The 17,047-nt window shown below is 40.3% G+C and overlaps 1 protein-coding gene across 5 annotated transcripts in view; it reads left to right on the top strand.

Annotated features, from left to right (window-relative positions):
• arhgap44a (Rho GTPase activating protein 44a) overlaps positions 1-14,671 on the top strand; it is a 37,794-nt gene extending 23,123 nt beyond the window's left edge. For 2 of the 5 annotated variants that reach the window (XM_087808752.1, XM_087808751.1), the window contains exons 15-22: positions 7-98; positions 1,829-2,012; positions 3,404-3,421; positions 3,524-3,712; positions 4,516-5,022; positions 6,679-6,824; positions 8,166-8,561; positions 11,133-14,671. In XM_087808752.1, the coding sequence (XP_087664878.1) occupies positions 7-98; positions 1,829-2,012; positions 3,404-3,421; positions 3,524-3,712; positions 4,516-5,022; positions 6,679-6,824; positions 8,166-8,561; positions 11,133-11,281 (1,681 nt within the window). In that variant the 3' untranslated portion in view covers positions 11,282-14,671. Of the gene's footprint in view, positions 1-6; positions 99-1,828; positions 2,013-3,403; positions 3,422-3,523; positions 3,713-4,515; positions 5,023-6,678; positions 6,825-8,165; positions 8,562-9,134; positions 10,171-11,132 lie in introns of those variants that run through there. The other 3 variants (XM_087808754.1, XM_087808753.1, XM_087808755.1) reach the window with 3 other exon arrangements.
• Positions 14,672-17,047: the final 2,376 nt, after the last annotated feature.

Here is a 17,047-nt window from a genome sequence, read left to right as displayed (position 1 = left end):
TTCCAGGAACATGACGGAGATGATGACCACCCTGTCGCTGCAGATCGTCAGTGTGGTGGAGCCCATCATCCAGCACGCAGACTGGTTCTTCCCTGGAGGTGACGAACACAACTCTTGTGTGTGTCTGTAACGCACAACTGTGGCATGAATGCAATAATTTTTCTAGATTATTTTCTTCCATAACTGCACTGCAACCACTTCTCATATAGTCCCAGACAGAAACTTCTGATTGACTTTAGATAGTAAGGGATCACAGAAGGACCATAAATCACAAAATAAATAGTAAGTAAGAAAGTAAATAATAGTTATTTGTAAAGCGTTTTCTAGACCAAGGTCACAAAGCGCCTTAACAATCAAAAACAATACACAGTTAAAATATATACTGTACTTTAAAAGATCAAGACACATAAGACAAACACAGGAGTCCCAGAAGATTAGGAAAAAGTCTGCACAAATAAAAAGGTCTTAAGATGTTTCTTGAAGGAGTCAGTAGACTCCAAGGATCAGGGAAATGTAAGTTCTTCTACCAGAGCTGGTCAGAATTCTCGCTGCAGACAATAAAGGTGAAAAAACAAGTTGAATTTTTTCCTAAATACTTATTTATATGATATTATAGGGACCGATTTACCTATTTTGACACTGCTTTAACTGGTTACAACTTGAATGAACCCCAAAATTAGGTAAACTCATAACAAGTCAAAGATAAGACGAGACAGTTCAAGGAAGATTTGATGAATACCACTGCCAAGGAGGTTCTTTTATCATCCCATTTGTATGTTAACACAATAATGAAGAAACGGATGAATGGATTTGTAGTTTTTCTTAATTTCCCAAACTAATTTTCCCAATGGATCAATAAAGTTTTATCCATAGAGGGGCAGTGATACGATATATATCGTGATACTGCCATGACTCTTGACGAAGTCGTAGTTTTGAAAACAAAATATGTGCATACAAAAAACTGGAGTCGACTGTATCCTCTCGTCCTCAGTCATCACCGGGATCTCGCAGGATTTCAGTGTTCCTTTGACTGCGAAGGACATAATGTCTGCTGCTAGCTAGTGGCCAGAAATCTAATTGCAACACAAAAAGTAAACAACGCTTTTGAATTATTTGGATGTTAGTTCTACACTCTAAAAAATATTATTTTCATTTTTATAATTATTATTTATTATTAAAAAATAAATAAATGTAATGTTAAATAAAAGAAAAAAATATACACTGCTGTTAAATAATGATACAGTATTGTAAAACCTAACCATCCATCCTAAGATCTGTCCGTCCGACTCCATTTTGTCTTTCTATTTATCCATCCATCCATCCATCCATCCATCCATCCATCCATCCATCCATCCATCCATCCATCCATCCATCCATCCATCCATCCATCCATCCATCCATCCATCCATCCATCCATCCATCCATCCATCCATCCATCCATCCATCCATCCATCCATCCATCCATCCATCCATCCATCCATCCATCCATCCATCCCTCCCTCCCTTCCTCTCTCTCTCTCTCTCTCTCTCCATCCATCCATCCTGCAATATCAACATAAGGAACATGAGGATATCATGTTGCTGGTATTTTCAATCACCATCTGGACCCATGAATCATTTGAAGAATAGGAAGCATCTGTTCACTTTAACGTGTGTAAGGGAGCTTTGAACGCTACTGCCACCTGCAGTCCCAATGACCACATTAATATTTCAAATGCTGAAATAGGTTATATAGATAAATAACACATTTTAAATGCAATAAAGATGTAAAAAAAAAATGAGAATTGAAATTAATTTTTATGCTTTTTTTCCCCAAACATTCCCTCAGACATCGAGTTCAACTTGACCGGCTGCTACGGGAGCCCCGTGCACACCAACCACAACTCCAACTACAGCTCCATGCCCTCCCCGGACATGGAGCAGGCCGAGCGCAAGCCGGCGCACGACCAGAGCCGACGCCCCCTCAGCGTCGCCACGGACAACATGATGCTGGAGTTCTACAAGAAGGATGGGTACGACGCCAACCGCATCCTTGTGCCGCCCACTCCCTGCTCCTCGCCGTCCGCCCACGGCCTCGCGTCCGACCATCTGAGGAGAGAAAGAGTCTCATTAGAGCCTCATTTTAAACATGATCCTTCCTCGGCGTCGACACTGTGTTGTTGTCGCCGTGGTAACAGGAATCCGACGAAGATTTTCTTCCTTTTCTTCTTTTCTTCGCATGAAATATTTGCTTTTGCCTCCTCCACCCACTCGCAGCTCCTCCTCCGCAGTCTGGCGACCGCGTCACCTGGCCTGAGTCACTTCACCAGCTGGTGGAAAATCACTGGAAAGTAGCAGAGAAATGTCAAAACTAGACGTTAAAAATGGGCAGTAAATGATATTAATATAATGTTTGTGCAGCTCTCGTGAGTACAGTTTTATATCAGTGCTTGATTTTTCTTTTAATTGAACCCTAACATGTAATTTTATAGTGACGGTGTGATGAAGCTTCATGAAACAGTGTCATATTTAGAGGTCACATGAGGTTTTATTAGAACAGTTGTTTAAAACAAAGGAAAATAGTGCAGAGACCGCCATCTAGTGGACTCTGAAAATAATGACACTGCTTCATGAAGCTTCCTTAGAACATCACTTCAAATTTAAGTCACTTAATTTATTTCCTTTTTATGTTTAATAATTTGAACAAATATTCAGAAGGCCACTTTTAACAACATTGACAGTTTCTTTCTGATTTCTGGTCCCTCATTGATTGATTTTCAAATGCCTAAAAGGAAAAAAAAAGTCCTTGTTTATATTCATTTAAAAAAAAACAATACTTTGGAAGATTTTTTTAATTTTTAATTGAATTGTATTTACAGACATCAATTGAGTCATATTGACAGTTTATATTTCATTTATAGATTATTTCTTATTAAAAAAATAAACTTCTGTATTAACTTTATAACCTGTTTTAATATATATTTTCCCTATTTTATTGTTATCATTAATTATGGTATCATAAAAACAAATAGTTATCTACAAATATTATCCATTTTTGACCGTCCCTGAAAACACTTCTCCTTGAATTGAAATTGTCGTCCCCTGGTGTGAAACGAAAAGACATATGGATCAAAGTGTGGAAAGATGAAGTTTATTTTAAGACAACATTTTGCTTTTTTCACAGATAAGATTACACTTTAATGCTTTAACTATTTAAATAATATAAATCAGCAGCTAAAAATTAAGGGTTTAGTTAAAAAACATATTAAACTAAGGGGCTATTTTCCGCTAAAACTCATTCCCTCTCTTCTTCCCTCAAAAGTATTTACACTCATTTTCCTTGATTGCACTTTCCTTGAAGTCTTTTTCGGTGATTCACTTCTGACATCATGTTCCTTCTGCCTGTGTCGCCCTACTAACGCAGCATTAGGAAAATCCAAAGGTACCGTGTCATTCCTTTTCTTTCCTCCTCCTCCCTTCCTGTGACACGCTCACTACCTTACGCATCCCTGAACGGTTCCTCGTCTGCTCTTCTACTTTTTAGCATGGGGGTCCGAGTCATGGATACCAACTGGGTGTCACGCAAGGGCTCGTCCACGCTGGCGCGCAAGACTTCCTCCACGCCACCGGGCTTGCAGGGCCCCGGCTCGCCCGCGGACTCGCTGATACCGGAGCAACCGGGGGAGTTCGTCATGTCCCCGTCGGCGACGCCGCCGCTCGGAGAGAGGGTTTGGTAGGTTTCGCCGCAGAGTCCCGCGTTTCCGAGTTCTTCTCACGGATTTCAGTTTACACCACCATCATCAACCATCCTCGGCTGTGGGTCACCCTTTTTTTTTTTAACCGGTCACTGGTCACACGCCCCTTTAATACACCATCGGTGGCTTGGCTTTCTTTTTTTTTCCCCAGCTTTGCGTGTGGATTTTTTCTGTTTATCTGTTGACACTGAGTGATTTCATCGTTCATTTTCATGTGGTTATCATTCTCCAACACATGAATTATCACCTCGTGGTTGCTGGCTCTGCCTGTGTGGCAGACAAGAGATAAAAAAAAAAGAACGCTTCTAGCTTGGCTGGCTTTGCTCTCCTCTCCTGTGGCTCTTTCAGCCAGTGAAAGGGTTTTGTGTCTGATACCCACTGCCTAGAGCTGCTTCCAGGACCCCTAATGCACACAAGACATATAGGATTAAAGCTGAAAAACGCGTCCTATATGCAGATGACTCGCTAAACCTTAAGCTAAGCGTGGTAGCGCTAACATGTCCGGCTCCGTCGCAGTGTGCAGACACAAGTGGCTCACAGGAGGAGACCCACATCCCCTTCTTTTTTGCAATCAAATGCCTTCTGTTGCTTTTTCTTTGTGCTTCTTCATGTATTTGCACTGAGTGTGTGCAAAGGCAGGTGCCCACCCCCCCCTACACTTCTTTGATTTCTTCTTTGTTTCGTGGTGGACCCACTAACACCCGCACAGCAGCCGATGCCGCCGCGATGTCCCTGTTCAATCACCGGAGCTGTCTTTTGTGCTGTCTCTTAATATCTCCAGCTCAGACAACGTCTCGCCCCACCGGCCGGACACCTCTCATGCCCACCCGCCCCCCGGGGACGACCGCCCGCCCCCTCCTTACCCCGCCACTGCCCACCACCATTTCTATCCCAAACCTCCCCCCTGTGCCCGCCCCGTGGCGCCGGGTCCAGAATCCCAGCCCCCTTCCTCCCCACCGCCCCCGCTGCGCTGGTCTGGCTTCGTCCCCCCTGCTCCGGTGCCGTCCTCCTCTTCCTCTTCCTCCTCTTCGTCACTTGACATCAATTCGAACCCCAAGCCCAGCTGCCTGCACTTCCCTAAGCACAGTCCGCCCAGTGAGTTGTCGCATGCCGCGCCACCAGATACTAACGCTTCCCCGCTCTACGTCAAAACGCCCCTGGTACTAACCCGCCACGACCCGTCCCTTGTCAATCCACCTAGCAACCCTTCCTCAACGCCTATTCCCCCAGCCCCGCCGTGGGCAGCCTGCCCATGTGCCAGAGAGAGAGGACCCCCCAGGCTGACTAGGTAAATACCACACACCCATGGCGAGTGGCAGCCACTACCTCCTTTTCCGCTACCTCGACTCTTTTTTCGCTCTTGTTTTCTCTGACCCTTCAATTGTGTATCAGATTCCGCTTTTCCACGTCTGCCTGTCATTCGGTTGCCTAGCAACTGTATCTTATAGAGAGCCTGATAAACAGAATGGGAAAAATACATCGGTGTCGCTGCAGTTATCTATCATGGCTTGCAAGAAGCGGGATGTGAATGAATGGGAACAAAAACTTGCCGTATGCGATAATGCATCGTTTGGGGTATATTTAAGAAGTAACCTCACTTTAACTATGTTTACTGGTTTCTGATGGCATTCTCTGAACCAGTTTGCTGTAGCTTTTCTCTAGAAAAATCTTTAGATAATAGTGTAACTATGGCCCGGGTTTATAAATATCTCTATATGTTCCCTGCAGCAAGACCGATACTCGGGATTGTGAATCGAACAACTGTGGCAGTTTCCTGACTCATACGTCTCAGTGTTACAACCAAACGGGACAGCGTGAATCATTACCGCAATTTTTTCCGACAGCAGTCAGGATCGGGCTTGGCCGGAGACGAGATAGCTCTCCCTGGATTTCCCTTTAAAACGTTTGTTTTGGCGAAAAAGTTGCATCGGGGGAATGACCACATTAAGTAATGTGTCGGGGCAATTTGTGGACGATGTCCACTGAGACAGCAAAGAGCTTGTATTTGTTTTGGTTCTTGCCCCCAGGTAGATGGGACCCTCTTGGTCCCATGAGGAGAATAAGTGGAAACTAAAAGGAGGGATCAATAGGTGGACAGATGGATGGAAGGATGAATTAACAGACAGGTGAATGGACAGCTGGATGGTTGGATAGATGGATGGATGAACTGACAGGTGGATGGACAGCTGTAGGGTTGGACGGATGAATGGATAAACAGACGATGGATTATTGGGCAGCTCAATGGTTAGATGGATGGATGAATGTATGGATGAGTGTAAATGGAAAACCTGATGGTTTGATTGATGGATGGAATATCAGAAAATGATCGCCATTAGTTATGTGATAATAAACAATGCACTAAAGAGTCTCGCTTTATTATGTCCAGGTCATAAATGTAATTTATTTTTTAATCTTTTAACTATTCATAAAACTATAATAATTGAATTTCATTGATCACATTAATGGTCAGGTTGTTGGACTAAATGTGTAGTATGTTGGTTTGTGTCTTCTAAATGACCACATTGGGTAGTTATTTGTAGAATTTAAAACAAGTACCCTTTTTTCTTTCTTTATTCAAGCTCAAAAGAAAAATCTGCCAATATGCTATGATGGCATTGCCGTGTGAAGAAGTCTAAATTATACTGCCGTCTTGCCTGCGGGGCGCTTATGAAATCATGCTGGGCTTGTAAAACATCTAATTCATCAACGTAATAAATTGATTTTAAATCACGTTTCTTTCCACGAACGCATCTTTGAAACACAATTTTTGATGTATTGCACTGCACTCAGTGACTATGTGGAATACATTAGTAACCTTGGTAACGGAGCTTTTCAGCAAAAAAAAAAAAAAAAGGTTGCACAGTCAATTGTGATGATGGTGGTGGTTGTCGGTGATTCTGTTCAGAACGTTCACAGTTTTACGATGTCTGTCTGTCTTTTCCAGTTCCTTGAAGTGTAAAGAACTCTCTCCTGTCATCGGACACAAAGCCATTCAAGTGGCCAGTCCAACGGTCCCTCTAAACTGTAGTCCTCAATGCAGCGGTCAGTCCCCCCACTCTGCAGAGCACAGTCCACTCACTCTTCGCAAAGGTCAGCTCATTTTCTAGTTTTCTGGATTTTTCATTATTCTTTTTCACTTTATTAGGCTCAGTCCTTGACACATTGGTCTCGCTCAGAATGCTTTCCTTTGGTGATGAACTATGAAATCAGAACTCCCTTTATCAAAGGTTGTGTGCTGTTCCCTAAGGTTACTATTTGCTTTAAGGGCCTATCTCATCGGCCTGGAGACTTGAGTCTCCGTGACGTCTCCAGGGAGTTGCAGGGAATTTGGAAACTTTAAAGTCTCTATTGGGTCCCTGAGTTGTCTCAATTCAGTTGCGGCGATGTTGCAGAGACTTACTTGTCCTTGCTCGGGGAGATGGGTCCGCAACCTTCTTGACACCAACAAGAGCGAGGGTACCTCTCCAAGAAGTTGACTTTGCCGATGAAGCACTGTCAAGGATATGTCTCGTGACAAGGTGACAACCAATTCGTACAGTAGTCGCCATGACTTCTCTGAGATGTCCCAGAGACGTTATTGTAGTTTCTGTAATGTCTCTAGTAGTCACTACTGGTAAGATACTTCACTTAACCACTACCCATCTCCATCTCAAAACGAATTGCTAAAGCAATGACCTTCTTATTCTATAGGACGATGATGAAATAGGAGATCCGTGACTCCGCCAGCCCTCAACTAAATCCAAAACAGCCTTCAAAGAAAACCATTATGTTATTTTTTACAAGATGCCTTAGATAGCCACAGGGGTTGCAATCAAGAAGTCACATGGATGACAACACCAGGCATGAGTCATGTTAAAAAGGAGTGGTTGGCCCTTACAAATGACTGCTTCAAAAACTCTGAACCTCTCTGGAAGTTTGGACGACCCTGATGAACAAATTTTATGTTAAAACCTTGCAAATTTGAAATGTTAAAATTAATTTTCCTGTATACCACCTTGGAAGTCAAATTATTTGAAAATGGTGTCACATTTGCAAAAGTCATAATTAACTATAAATTTGTCCAAAAAGTCCTCTTAAACTTTCCTATTTGTGCAACCTGCCGTTTGCTTCCCAAAAGAAAATTTTGTCGGGTGTCAAAGTAGTCACTACCTATCACCAGTGATAAAGGAAGGAAATGCAATCAACCAAGAATGGCAACCAAAAATATAGTGGCACATACAGATAAAAAGGAATTGGACACATGCTTTGGTTTTAGACATGTATTAGAAAGCATTTGGCTTGCCGTCACCCTGTGACCAGTGCACAAATTGGACAAATCCTTCCTGCAAATGACCACAGGCAAAAACTATTAACAAAAATATACGAACATCCCACTCTGATTAACTTTGTAAAATGACTTTAAACCATTGTAACTGTCAAATCTCTTTCCAGGTTCCAAAAAGCTTGCACCGGTGCCCCCGAAGGTACCTTATGTCCAATCTGGCGCAATATCCGACCAGTCGACAGGTCAGCCATCACCAGTGAGCCTGTCCCCTACACCTCCTAGTACCCCTTCTCCTTATGGACTGGTCTGCCCTCCCGGGCAAATGCCTCCGCCGTCCCCAGGGCAGAGTTCCTTAGGGACGCCTCACTCTCTTTCTTCTCCTCCCTCCCTGACTGGGACTCTAACCAAGTCACGGCCGGCCACGAAGCCGCGGCAGAGACCCAGCCTGCCCCCTCCGCAGCCACCCCCGGCTCCCCCGGGGATCGGCGGCCCAGCCCCGGTACCCCAACCCCTGGAGCAAGGCCTTCAGGACGGACTGTCTCCAGGAGAGAGCATGTCAACAGGTAATCCTCAGTCCTTGTTAATAACTCCTCCGCCACAGGCGGGGTTACAGCGGCCCACTCTCCGACTTGCTGTGGCTCTGTCAAACGGGGACGGAGGACGAGTGTAGGACTGTGAATTTAAAGCATCTGTCCCTCATGAAACCGAATGCCTCAATCAAAGTAGTAACCGTGAGAGAGAGACAGGGTAAACTTCCATTTTGGAGCTTCTCAGAAGAGCACTCATTGCTTGTGTTATGTGATGATGTTTCCGAGGGTAATGGTTGGAAACATCAGCGAGACATAGCCCGTCCTGCTTGTATTGAAGTCCCCATTAGACTCATCATGTGCTCTCTGTTTATCTGTGTCACCCAGACCCTCACGCAGCAAGAGGTAGGTAGGTCAACAAAAAAAAAAGGCGCCTCAGTCCACACCAGTCCAGTCTCTCTAAATTCAGCCGTGAACCCATTCGGAACCAACTATATAACATGTGATGTTCTGATGATGAGGTGTTCTGTCAATATACCTATCATCCTGTTATTTTTTGTTATATTTATCGTTCTCTTGTTCCCCTTGCTACTATTGTGTACCTTGCAGCTGTGTGAGGCCAGGGATTCATTGTGGGCTAGGTGTGAGGGGGACTTTTAGGGTAAGCCAGACCGCCCCCGCCCCATGCACTCCATCTCACTGCCTGGCCTCGTGGTGTGGCTGCCTCTGGGGTTTCCTGCAGCCTGGTGCAAACATCTGTCAATCCGACACAATTCTTTTTCTAGCCGATATATTTCGACTTTATCGTGCATGGCGCAAGGATTTCCCAGAGTGCACCACACTGCGCTCTTGTTGCAGACTTTGTGCTTCCAGAGATCCATCTTAACGCTCCCTTTTGTTCTTTGCGCTATCAGACATCTCCCTCTAATGCCCCTGCCGGTGGTTCAGGGGGACTCAGGTAACCCCTGCTCCTCCTTTGACAGGGTCCATCGCTTTTTTTATTTTTAACTTTTACTCAGCCACACTTCATTCCATCATAGGTGGAAGCCATCCGTCTCTACTCGGAAATGTTAATATTATGACGATCGGAACTCGAAATAGAAAAAAAAAAAAAGTATTGTGGTCCTCATCGATTTCCATTGATGCCTCAAGCCAATGTGGAGTCTTGGTGCCAGTCCCTCGCACATTGTGTCGCCTTCTGTGTTGATCTATCTGCCCATTGTTATGAATGGTGTGCAGTAGTTGTGTCATTGTGCAACCATTTCTGACTTGTGATTTTCTGTTCTAAAAAGACACCAAAACTCTCGACACGATCATACTGGTCGATATCTTACCTTCTCTGGTGTTTAACGCAACCCGACTGTGTTGGATTTAAAGGGACCATAGAATGGAAGACGAAATTATTGTTGTACAAATGGGATTTACTTCACAACAAATGTATCCCCTTGTGTTGTCTCTAGGTCAAGATGACCCGGTGGCCAGAAAACAAATGTGTGTGTGGTATCCCTTGTGTTGTCTCTGGGTGAAGGGGGAACGACCTCCACCACTGCATATGTATTAATGGAAGCCAGGGAGGTTGTTCACCTTGACCCAGAGACAACACAAGTGATACCACAAACACATTTGTTTTCGGGTCACCTTGACCCAGAAGCCACACACAAATATTTCCCCTCTCAGACATCTTTATAAATAGTTAATAACTCTTTATTATTTTCCGCCAGGGGGTCAAGTAACCCTCCATGTAAGAAGTAATGCATATTTTGTAATAAACTGTTTTTGACTAGCTAAACAAAAACAAAAGCATATCAATCTTACAAAGTTTGTGGGAACTTGCCTGCTTAAGACCTTGGCTCCTGAAGGGGTGGGAGTAATGTAATCTACTATTGATGTAAAAAATGTTAAAACATTGCTTGACAAAAAATAAACGCATAGGTATAATACTAGTGAATAATTTAGACAATAAAATTGGTTACAAGTTTTAAAGAATTTAGTTAATTATTTGGTGCAAATTATTTTTGGAATATTAGGATTTTTTATTTATAAAAATGACATAAAAGTTAATATGCATTTACAACAAGGTTCTCCAAGTCACTCAAATTAGTTTACCTTTAAAATAACGTCGACAAATGCACTTTTAAGACACACATTTTTAATTGTTTTTTCTAGAACTTCTAGAACTTGTGTGAAAGCATAAAAGGGTGAAAAGTGTTTAGTCCTGTTTCTTTTCAGGCTGTGAACAAAAAAAAAATAGCTGGCTCAACATTTTTGGAAAGCGAAGAAAGAGTCACTAAAACAAGCTGCAGCAAATTTAGTGTTGAGCTAAAAAATGCTGCGGCTAAAAGGTGAAAAAGTACTGACATCACCGGCAAAAAAAAAAAGCTGACATTCTATGGACCCTTTAAAGCACAAGTGCTGTTACTTTACTCAGCTATGATGTCCTGCTTCATATGATTTCCAACCTCTAAAAAATTAATTTTATTTCTGCTCTCTTTACACCTCATTGTCATCATCATGTGCCCTCCCTCGTCTCCTCCCTCGTCTCCTCCCTCGTCTCCTCCCCTTTAACAAACCGTCCTCCTCTTGCTCATGAACCTCACCCCCCCTCAGATATCTTCAATTATGAAATCCCCTCCTTCAATGTTAATCTGGACAGCCTCATCGACGAGTTCAGCGGCGCCCCCTGCAGGAGAGCCCTGGCACTGACTGACTCCCCAGAAAGGGACGCCGAGGAGGAGCCCCAGAGCACGACTCTATGACCTGCGAATGCACAAGCGATAACCTTCCCTTTCCTTTTCGTCCCCTGACCGCGGATCTCTTCGCTGCAACCATCGCTCGCTAACTAAAAGAACACCAAAATTGCCATATTGGAGGAGCAGCTGCCTTTAAGGAGGAAAGACTGGGAGCAGATTTCTTGGCTTTGATCGTCGTCGCTGTGGTATTTTTGTGCTTTCATTTCTATTTGCCTTATTAGACTTTCTTTTTTTATTTTTAAAGGAATTGCTGAGAAGCTAGCAGGGTATTCAAGCTTTGTGCACATTTAAAGGAGAGCGACGAGCCCCCCGTCCCCTGAAGAAAAAAAAACAAAACAACCCTCACGTCGTACCAGCACAGAGTCGAAAAAGAATGTCATTGTAAATTACGACTTTTTTCAACCCCCGAAGACCATCTTGCATGATGAAGCCAATGCCGCTCGAGCCGTCTTTGGAGAGTGAACTTTGACCCTGTTTGATAATGATGAATGGATGACTCCACTGCCTCCAGGTTTTTTCTATGCCGTCTCTCGACCTTGTTTAAGTGCTACAGGTTCAACGACCTTTGAAACCCGCCCCCGCCCGACCACCCCCGCCCTCGGTGTAAAATCAAAGACTGTACATAGATAAATGTATATAAATATAAGAGGAGATATATGTAAGATGCATATTGAATATAAGATATATAATAATATATGTGCTGATATTTATCATGTGACCACGATGTTGTTTTGGTTTGTTTTTCCCCCTTGCACAAGATGAACAGGTATCATGTTGCATTCTGGGTCGTCATAGCGGATCGAAGGTCGATTTAATAATGGTGGACCAAAAAGTCCCATAATGCAATGCAACAGTTCAAGCAGTTATAACTGTCGTAAAAGCTAGTTTGTTTTTTTTCTTATTATTTTTGTTCCAATATCGATACACCATAGATTAGTTTTCAAAAACATTATGACCAGCCAAAAGTGCGTAATTCTTGTGTAATTCCAGAGTTTTCATGTGCACATAATTTTGATTTTTAATATCGTTACAATAACTTAAAAGATTACCAATTACAAGTATACATAAAAAAAAAAGGAAAATACATTGTTGTAATGTGCCGATTAATTTCTTATATAATTTAATTCTGTTGTGTTTTAAAAAAAAATGTTGAAATTGATATAAAGTAATTTTGATGTACTTAAAGTCTCAACAGTAAGAGTAAATATATGGTTTCTGGCTCCCCCTGATGTCAGAAAAGTGTACCTAAAGCGCTGTAAGAACATCTAAATTGCACCAGTTCATATACATTTGTTTACAGAGTGAGAGGAGGTTGTTGTCTCTTGCTTTAATGTTTAATATTGAATCAACCGTTACCTTAAAATGTGAAAATTATAATAATACTAATAATGTCTACGTTTTGTTTACTGCAGCTTAAAAGATGTCGCCGTGGTAATTATACCTGAGGAGAATATTTTATTACTCTTTTCACTATAATGTTGATAACAGTAACACTGAGGATTTGTGTGTTTATCATTTATCAGACGTCGTTCAAGTGGCAGCTAACAGTCGTCGAGTCTCTAACTGCTAACTTAGCCGCCTTTTTTTTGCACTTTCTCTGCAGTTATTTACGCCTCTACTCTCAGTTTCTGCCTTTCGTCGCTAAACAACAGGTCAGGTGTAGAAATTATAACCCTTGACGTACTTAATAAAGTAATATTTGACTTCAATTTTTTTTTAATTCATCAAGAAACAAAGCAGTAATTAGAAATAAAAGGTTTCTACATTAAGGAAACTAGCTTATAAGTCATGTTTCAATTCAATATCATGATAAAAAAAGTAATAATTCTAGGCCAGTTGCTGGTTTGGATCACATTCTTTGAGCCAAGCAAGGGTTTGAAGTGATTTTTTAACTGAAAAAAACACTTAAATTTGCCCAAAAAATGTTAACACGTGATGGTCTGATGAAGCTTCATTAAGCAGTGTTGTTATTTTCAGAGTCCACTAGATGGCGGCCTCTGCACTATTTTCTTTTGTTTTGAACATTTGTTCTAATGAAAAATCACATCATTTTTTAACTGATGGCGCCACCTTACTGACCTCTAAACAACAAGACACTGTTTCATGAAGCTTCATCAGCACATCACCACTGTTAACCAAACAAATATCTTAACATTAAACCAGAAAATATATTTTAATCAGACTTGCAGAATATAAACAATTAATAGAAATTGATTCTTAACAATTTATAAATTACAATTTTGCAAATCTGAACCCCAGTCTTTATCTTATTTCACTTTATTATGCTGTATTTTCTAGTGATGTGCTGGTGAAGCTTCACGAAACAGTGTCATGTTGTTTAGAGGTCAGAAGTTGGCGCCATCAGATTAAAAAGGTTGTTTCATTAGAACAGTTCAAAACAAAGGAAAATGGACTGCAGAGACCGCCATCTAGTGGACTCTGAAGATAATGACACTGTTTCATGAAGCTTCACTAAAGTTTTTAGTGAATCTTTGATCACGTAATATTAAAACAAATACCCTTCGACTCACGTTTGTCTGTAACCACTACTAGTTGCCATTAATTCTTTATTTTCTTTTAATTTCAAGTGCAATTATGACTTCTTTCTCACTTTTGAATCGCTGTGCGCTTTTCTGTGTCTTCACTGGATCTGATGGTTGATTATATTGTTGGTTGTGGTGATTTTTAAAGTGCCCTCACTATATTAGAAGTATTCGCTTTTAAGTACGTTATGAAAGCTTTTTTTTTTTTTTTTTAACTTATTTATTTTATTTTCTCTCTGCTGGTTCCAGAGGAGGTCGAGTCATGTGATGGAAGAATTCAAATCTACCTGATTGTGATGTTTGCTCGCATGTGTCACGACAAAAGTATTTCAGTGATTACCACGGAAAGTACAGCCAAGTCCGAGTATTTCTTTTGTCACGATGATACGATACAGCTCTGGCTGAAGGGTCGATCGGTTTACATTTTTTGTGGGTGGGTTTTTGACAACAAGAAGAAAAAAAAAAACGTGCATGCAACTATAGTCTTTTAAAAAAAAAAAAAAGGAAAATCCACGTTTTGTGTCAATCATTGTCTTTTTAAGGGATTGTAAAGAGGTCACAGGAGGGGATACTCAGTACGGGGCTAACTCTGGAGAATGTGGATCGTGACTAATGGTCCTTTGAGCAATACAGTAGAGGAGGTGTCGCCTCAATCACCACCGAACGTTTAAAAAAAAAAAAAAAGCCGCTCATCCCCAAACAACACCTGCCCACCAACCCTCGACCCCTTCCTCCTCTGCTTAGCATATCAAGTGGAACACGGTGTGTACTGTGACGCCGACCTGCTCTCCTTATCAGAATGTCAGAAAATATAAAAATATATATATTAAACTCTACATTTTTAATAACCTCATGTTGTGTCTGTTTTTGTGACGAGAAATGTTTGACTGATCTTCACACTTTGAAGCACCTATTGCTGACTTTCATTTAGAGTATATTTATTCAAATATATGTACAGTATACATATACATATAGATATAACGTGACATTATGAGGGACCGTAAAGCTAAATGGGAGGATTGAGGAGTCAAAATATGATTTTAAAACCTCTAAAGAGCAAGGGGAAATAGATTAGAAAAATAAAAAAATCCCAACGTTTCCTATAAAATATGTAGTGATGGGCTTGTTGTAGCTTCATGAAACAGTATCATGTTGTTTAGAGGTCAGTAGGTGGCGCCATCAGTTTAAAATGATGTGATGTTTCATTAGAACAGTTGTTTAAAACAAGGAAAATAGTCCAGACACCGCCATCTAGTGGACTCTGAAAATAATGACACTGCTTTATGAAGCTTCATCACTTAAAAATATGTATCATTCTTTTATAAAATAGAAAATATAACTCATCTTTCTTAATAGGATCTCAATATTATACTAATACCCCAAATGGACAAAGAAAAATAAACAAAAAGGTTCTTAACAAAGAACTTTCGCAAGTTGTATTGAGAGTTAATACAATAATAATAATTTTTTTTAGTTGTCAAGTTTCTACTTGTTCTTCATGGATTAGTTCTATTCTGACATCATTGGGGCCTCATAAGGGCCAAAGGGCCGCCCCTTGCCACTTTCTATTCTAGTATCATGCTTGAGTTTGACCAACCAAACCATTTTTGTACAAATGTTTTCAATTTTTTTTCTTATTTCTTAATAGTATGAATCTCACAGTCACTTTCCGAAAGCTTTAAAAAAAAGAAAAAAAGGATTCGCAGAGATATTGTTGGTTTGGTCGTGACTGCAACAATAACATTCCTAGTTTTTCTAGTTTGACACAGGTTATTTAAACAAGTTGGTGCTTGCTATGAATGTAATTTTTGGAATGTGTGAACCACATGACAAATGCGATCATAAATAGTCTTCATTCTGATGAAGTCAAGCAGCAGATTTACGCGAAAAATCAATTAAAAATAGTCAATAAATACAATATAAACAAAGAAAATTGTCATTTTGCCTGTAGTGTCAAAACATTTTTTTTTTTTTTAATGAAAATTAATAAGAAATACATGTTTTTTTTTATTTGATATGAAAAGAATGAATTTAATGCCATTTGTTTTCAAAATAAAAGTTACATTTCCTAAAGAAAAGTCGTTATTTTTTCCCAGCCCAACCCATAACGCTTGCATATTCTAGCTATTACAAAGACATTGTTTCTTTAAGATACATAAAGGAAAAAAAAACCCATCAGGATTCAAGATACTAAGCTGGCAAGTACCTTCACCATATGATTAAACAGATGATTTTGGTAGTTATATTGGGTCACGCTTATCACCCTGTAACACATCCTAGAGAAACTGTTGTCATCTGGTGTAATATATAAACCCGTAACATTGATCGATTTTTTATCAGAATTGAATTGTCCAATTAAATAACAAGACCATGTTACCTGACTGAACGACAATGAATAAAAAAAATGCAAAAACATATAAACAAGATCTTATGTCTTGTTGACGATCATTCAGATTGGATGCATGTATATATATATTTGAACGTATGTATACTTGTAGGGGTTCAATTATATTTAATTAATGTCTTTTCTACGGATATAATTATTTTTTTATTATTATTATCATTGTTATAAATATTGTTGCTTTTCTCTCAATCATTGTTATTTTCCTCCATCCCTATCTACACAAGTTTTTTTGTTATGAGAGAAAAAAGGATTGATACTGTACCAATGTAAGCATGATTGTAATATTATCAATAATCATATTTTAAAAAAACTAAGCTTTCAATATCGACTTGATGACATTTAATTCAACATTTCTAAAAGTTGATGTACTCATTCTCACTCTAATGTAGTCTATCTCGCCCGTAAAGAGGAATTCTTATCACAAAAATATGATATTAATATGGATTTATGCATTTCCTATGTATCAGACTATGTAGTTATTACTATGTAGTAAGTAAATATTGTCTAAAAATGGCTTGTTGGACTTTTTATTACTATTTTTTAAAGGAATTTGTTTCATGGGGTGACCCAAGTAGTCCTTTATGGTTGTGAACAAGAGATCCCAAACCTTTTTTTTTTTCACAGAGGACAGGTTTTACATCTCCATTATATATTTAAAGGCTAATGTTGCTTCAGAGAGAAAAACACATTTCATACAGTAATAATCAATAGAAGAGAAATAATATAGCAGTTGTGTTCAACCCAGAAACAAATGCCTCTCAGACCGATACCGTGGTTGGCAGTCCCCCAAATTAAAACCTTTTTTTTTTCACATTTTAAAAACCT

This window comes from Callionymus lyra, chromosome 15 (assembly GCF_982586985.1).
Source record: "Callionymus lyra chromosome 15, fCalLyr1.hap1.1, whole genome shotgun sequence".
Lineage (NCBI taxonomy): Eukaryota > Metazoa > Chordata > Actinopteri > Syngnathiformes > Callionymidae > Callionymus > Callionymus lyra.
This window is presented reverse-complemented; position numbering and strand designations above follow the sequence as displayed.